The sequence below is a fragment of the Papio anubis genome, chromosome 9 (assembly GCF_008728515.1).
Source record: "Papio anubis isolate 15944 chromosome 9, Panubis1.0, whole genome shotgun sequence".
In the NCBI taxonomy this organism is placed as follows: domain Eukaryota; kingdom Metazoa; phylum Chordata; class Mammalia; order Primates; family Cercopithecidae; genus Papio; species Papio anubis.
In genome coordinates, this window is record NC_044984.1 from 24932428 (window position 1) to 24938427 (window position 6000).

At 39.6% G+C, this 6000-nt stretch overlaps 1 protein-coding gene across 1 annotated transcript in view; it reads left to right on the plus strand.

The window, feature by feature from the left end:
- RASSF8 (Ras association domain family member 8) overlaps positions 1 to 5707 on the plus strand; it is a 124642-nt gene extending 118935 nt beyond the window's left edge. Inside the window, exon 6 of the mRNA XM_017945752.3 lies at positions 5545 to 5707. Within this exon, the coding sequence (XP_017801241.1) occupies positions 5545 to 5585 (41 nt within the window). The 3' untranslated portion in view covers positions 5586 to 5707. The remainder of the gene's footprint in view (positions 1 to 5544) is intronic.
- Positions 5708 to 6000: the final 293 nt, after the last annotated feature.

The window sequence follows — 6000 nt, forward strand, 5'->3', positions numbered from 1 at the left end:
GGCCAGAAAGACTGCTTAAGGGGCATGTAGTAGTCCAGGCCAGAGGTGATGGTAACGCGAACTAAGACAGCAGTTTGTGCATGTAACAAATTTTTATTGAGCACCTTCTTTATTATTATTATTATTATTATTATTATTATTATTATTATTATTATACTTTAAGTTGTAGGGTACATGTGCATAACGTGCAGGTTTGTTACATATGTATACTTGTGCCATGTTGGTGTGCTGCACCCATCAACTCGTCAGCACCCATCAACTCATCATTTACATCAGGTATAACTCCCAGTGCAATCCCTCCCCCCTCCCCATGATAGGCCCCGGTGTGTGATGTTCCCCTTCCCGAGTCCAAGTGATCTCATTGTTCAGTTCCCACCTATGAGTGAGAACATGCAGTGTTTGGTTTTCTGTTCTTGTGATAGTTTGCTAAGAATGATGGTTTCCAGCTGCATCCATGTCCCTACAAAGGACACAAACTCATCCTTTTTTATGGCTGCATAGTATTCCATGGTGTATATGTGCCACATTTTCTTAATCCAGTCTGTCACTAATGGACATTTGGGTTGATTCCAAGTCTTTGCTATTGTGAATAGTGCCGCAATAAACATACGTGTGCATGTGTCTTTATAGCAGCATGATTTATAATCCTTTGGGTATATACCCAGTAATGGGATGGCTGGGTCATATGGTACATCTAGTTCTAGATCCTTGAGGAATCGCCATACTGTTTTCCATAATGGTTGAACTAGTTTACAATCCCACCAACAGTGTAAAAGTGTTCCTATTTCTCCACATCCTCTCCAGCATCTGTTGTTTCCTGACTTTTTAATGATTGCCATTCTAACTGGTGTGAGATGGTATCTCATTGTGGTTTTGATTTGCATTTCTCTGATGGCCAGTGATGATGAGCATTTTTTCATGTGTCTGTTGGCTGTATGAATGTCTTCTTTTGAGAAATGTCTGTTCATATCCTTTGCCCACTTTTTGATGGGGTTGTTTGTTTTTTTCTTGTAAATTTGTTTGAGTTCTTTGTAGGTTCTGGATATTAGCCCTTTGTCAGATGAGTAGATTGCAAAAATTTTCTCCCATTCTGTAGGTTGCCTGTTCACTCTGATGGTAGTTTCTTTTGCTGTGCAGAAGCTCTTTAGTTTAATGAGATCCCATTTGTCAATTTTGGCTTTTGCTGCCGTTGCTTTTGGTGTTTTAGACATGAAGTCTTTGCCCATGCCTATGTCCTGAATGGTACTACCTAGGTTTTCCTCTAGGATTTTTATGGTATTAGGTCTAACATTTAAGTCTCTAATCCATCTTGAATTAATTTTCGTATAAGGAGTAAGGAAAGGATCCAGTTTCAGCTTTCTACTTATGGCTAGCCAATTTTCCCAGCACCATTTATTCAATAGGGAATCCTTTCCCCATTTCTTGTTTCTCTCAGGTTTGTCAAAGATCAGATGGCTGTAGATGTGTGGTATTATTTCTGAGGACTCTGTTCTGTTCCATTGGTCTATATCTCTGTTTTGGTACCAGTACCATGCTGTTTTGGTTACTGTAGCCTTGTGGTATAGTTTGAAGTCAGGTAGCGTGATGCCTCCAGCTTTGTTCTTTTGACTTAGGATTGTCTTGGAGATGCGGAGAGCACCTTCTTTGAGCCAGGAAATGAACCAAGCAGCTTATAGATATCCTAAGTAGACAATAAGAATCAAAGATAATCCAGGTGTTTACCACTTATCCACAGTCTTAAAGCGTGGTGGAAATGATGCTGTGGGTCTCTCAGTGACTAGTCACAGATAATCTGTTCTTTGTGGTGGCGGGCAAGGGGTTGGCACAGGAGCAAGGAAAAAGAATGAAAACATGGAGAATAGAATATGTATTCAAGAGGTGGGCCTCCAGATGGGCTTCCTTTTTGTAGAGTATTTTTGCAGTGTTCCCTGTGAGAATGACATGGATTTGGAAGAAGTGCTCTTCTCTGCACCAGATTTAGCCATCCAAATATCATCATCCAGTATGTTGGAATCCTGTTTTCCCAGCATTATACTTGACTACATGTTCTATATCCACCACTCCTTTGTATCTGCCATATGTTTGTGTCCAAGGTGATAGAGGGTGTGACATGGTCCAGATTGAAGGAAGTGAAGAAAGTGGACAATACAAATTCCGTGTATGCAAAGTCAATATTTACAAGTCTGCTGCAATGATGGAAGTGTGAAGATCAAATAAACAAATTGGAATACTTAGTAACAAAATATCTGTAAGCATAAAGCAAGTCACAGGCACTTTAAACTAGAAACAATCAGCAACAGTCACCACACAAAGGGAGGCCGGGGAGACAGGGAGGAATGTGGCATGTACACCAGGAACAATTCACTCAACCAAGGGAGGGGCTCGCCAGACAAAGCACTGTGACAGTCACTGGGCACAGCCACAAACTGCTCCTACATCACCCACCAACGCCAGCCTACATCTGAACCCTTCGAGGGCCACACCATCCCAGCCCACCTCGACAAGCTAAAAAGGTCTCCTTTTTATTGAGCCAAAGTAGATTTCCTTGTAATTTCAACTTTCTTTAAGGCCACATAGAAGAAACAATTTCCCATCGATAGGACAGCACTTCAGGTATTTGGGGACATCTATGATGCCGCCTAGTCTTCTCTTTCCCAGGCTACATATTCCCGATTCTTGCAAATAGTGCAGTCTTCAGTCTCCTCTCTCCTGAACACGCTCTACACCAATCTTAAATGTGGCAGCCAGGACTGATAACAAAACTTTTTTTTTTTTTCTTAATTATACCTTAACTTCTAGGGTACATGTGCACAACGTGCAAGTATGTTACATAGGTGTACATGTGCCATGTTGGTTTGCTGCACCCATTAACTCGTCATTTACATTAGATATTTCTCCTAATGCTATCCCTCCCCCAGCCCCACACCCTATGACAGGCCCCGGTGTGTGATGTTCCCCACCCTGTGTCCAAGTGTTCTCATTGTTCAATTCCCACCCATGAGTGGGAACATGTGGTGTTTGGTTTTCTGTCCTTGTGATAGTTTGCTGAGAATGATCGTTTCCAGCTTCACCCATGTTCCAGCAAAGGACATGAACTCTTCCTTTTTTATGGCTGCATAGTATTCCATGGTGTCTATGTGCCACATTTCCTTAATCTAGTCTATCATTGATGGACATTTGGGTTGGTTCCAAGTCTTTGCTATTGTGAATAGTGCCACAGTAAACATACATGTGCATGTGTCTTTATGGTAGCATGATTTATAATCCTTTGGGTATATACCCAATAATGGGATTGCTGGGTCAAATGGTATTTCTAGTTCTAGATCCTTGAGGAATCGCCACACTGTCTTCCACAATGGTTGAACTAGTTTACACTCCCACCAACAGTGTAAAAGTGTTCCTATTTCTCCACATCCTCTCCAGCATCTGTTGTTTCCTGACTTTTTAATGATTGCCATTCTAACTGGTGTGAGATGGTATCTCATTGTGGTTTTGCTTTGCATTTCTCTGATGACCAATGATGATGAACATTTTTTCATGTGTCTGTTGGCTACATAAATGTCTTCTTTTGAGAAGTGTCTGTTCATATCCTTTGCCCACTTTTTGATGAGGTTGCTTTTTTCTTGTAAATTTGTTTAAGTTCTTTGTAGATTCTGGATATTAGTCCTTTGTCAGATGGGTAGATTGTAAAAATTTTCTCCCATTCTGTAGTTTGCCTCTTTACTCTGATGGTAGTTTCTTTTGCTGTGCAGAAGCTCTTTAGTTTAATGAGATTCTGTTTGTCAATTTTGGCTTTTGTTGCCATTGCTTTTGGTATTTTAGTCATGAATTCCTTGCCCATGCCTATGTCCTGAATGGTATTGCCTAGGTTTTCTTCTAGAGTTTTTATGGTTTTAGGTCTAACACTTAGGTCTTTATTCCAACTTGAATTAATTTTTGTATAAGGTGTAAGGAAGGGATCCAGTTTCAACTTTCTACATATGGCTGGCCAGTTTTCCCAGCACCAGTTATTAAATAGGGAATCCTTTCCCCATTTCTTGTTTTTGTCAGGTTTGTCAAAGATCAGATGGTTGTAGATGTGTGGTGTTATATCCGAGGCCTCTGTTCTGTTCCCTTTGTCTATATCTCTGTTTTGATACCAGTACCATGCTGTTTTGGTTACTGTAACCTTGTAGTATAGTTTGAAAACTCTCTTTAAACTAGGAACCTGGCTCATTGGTAGGAATCAGGCTCAAACTAAACTGGTTTGGTTGGCTGGTTTTTTTTAGAACTTCATCTTACTGAATCATTGAACTGACAGTTCATTAAAATCCAGTTTTTCACATTTTCTACTGGAAATCTTCCATAACTTGTATGTATGTAATTGAGTTTCAGAGTGCATATGCAGGATCATACTTTGTTAAAATACTTATCTCTAAAACATCTGAAATAATAAAGAGGGAAGATGTGGGCTTTAATATCAGGTCAAAATTGAGGTTAATTTTGTTGAGGGCAGAGTTCTACAGAAGCATAAGCAGGTGATAACTGGGTAAATCCAGCAAGACTCTGATGAGGAGGTGAATTAGGCTTTTGAAGAGTAAACAGGTTTTCACTGAGTCATATTTATTGAATGCCTACTGTGTAGTAGACACTGGAGATACAGCAGTGAACTACAAAAACCAAATCCCTGCCCACATGGAGTTCGTATCCTAAAGAGGAAGACAGATGATGAACAAAGAAGCAAAAAATTGGTATCTTCAATTGTGATAAGAATTAAGGCAAAAAATAAAAGCAGCAAAGAAGGATAGGAAGTGTTTGTGATTTTATACAGGTAGCTTGAGAAGGCCTCTCTTAAAAGATGGCCTTGGAGTAAAGGCAAAGGAAGTGTGGGCAGGCTGTGCAGAAATGAAGAGTAGTAATCTGGGCCACATAACCCACATCAGGCTTCAGTGAGAGAGGTCTGAGAAGCATGGGAGGCCTCCAGAGTCCAGCTTTCTGTTTCTAAGCAACAGATTTGTAATATATAGGCCTTTCCCTGGCTGCGAGTTAGTAACCCCATCCAAGTACTCACTTCACCAGTCTTCTCAGATCTAATATAATGCAGGAAGAAGATATTTTAAATATAAACAAATGTTTAAAATCTGAATTGAATTACCCTTAATTTTTCCCAAATTAAAATTAAATTCATAGGTAAGATGTCCTTCTATGAATAGACACAAACTTGGTTTAGTCTATTTCCCAAATAGTGGTGAGGAATAACCATTGGATCTAATGGTGCTTTCTTTTACATATCGTCCTCCAAATGTAATACAGCTTTATAACCTAGAGATATGTATTTTTAAAATTCAGGACATTAAACAAAAATAATCCATTGTCAAGTACTCTTGTAAAGTTAAATGAATATTTCTAGAAGCTTCTCAAAAAAAAAAAAAAAAAAAAGGCTCTAACCAAAAAGACAAAGACCCAAACTAAAGCTAGTAATTAAGATCGTGATTATATATACAAAAACAAATTACCAACCTCAACTCTTTTTTTGTTGTTGTATGTCTCCTCTGTTTTATCTAGGGATCATCATTCTTTCTGATAAGCAGGAGTGTAAAGACTAGATATCACACCAAAAGCTCAGGCAACAAAAGCAAAAATGAACAAGTGGGACTACATCAAACCCAAAAGCTCCTGCACAACAAAGGAAACAATCACCAAAATGAAAAGGTGGACTGTAGATTGGGAGAAAATATTTGCAAACCATTATCTGGTAAGGGTTTAATATCCAAACTATATAAGGAACTCACAGAACTTAACAGAAAACAAATAATCCAATTAAAAATGGTTAAAGTGGCTGGGCACGGTGGCTCACGCCTGTAATCCCAGCACTTTGGGAGGCTGAGGCGGGAGGATCACAAGGTCAGGAGACTGAGACCATCCTGGCTAACACCGTGAAACCCCATCTCTACTAAAAACACTAAACATTAGCTGGGTGTGGTGGCACACGCCTTTAATGCCAGCTACTTGGGAGGCTGA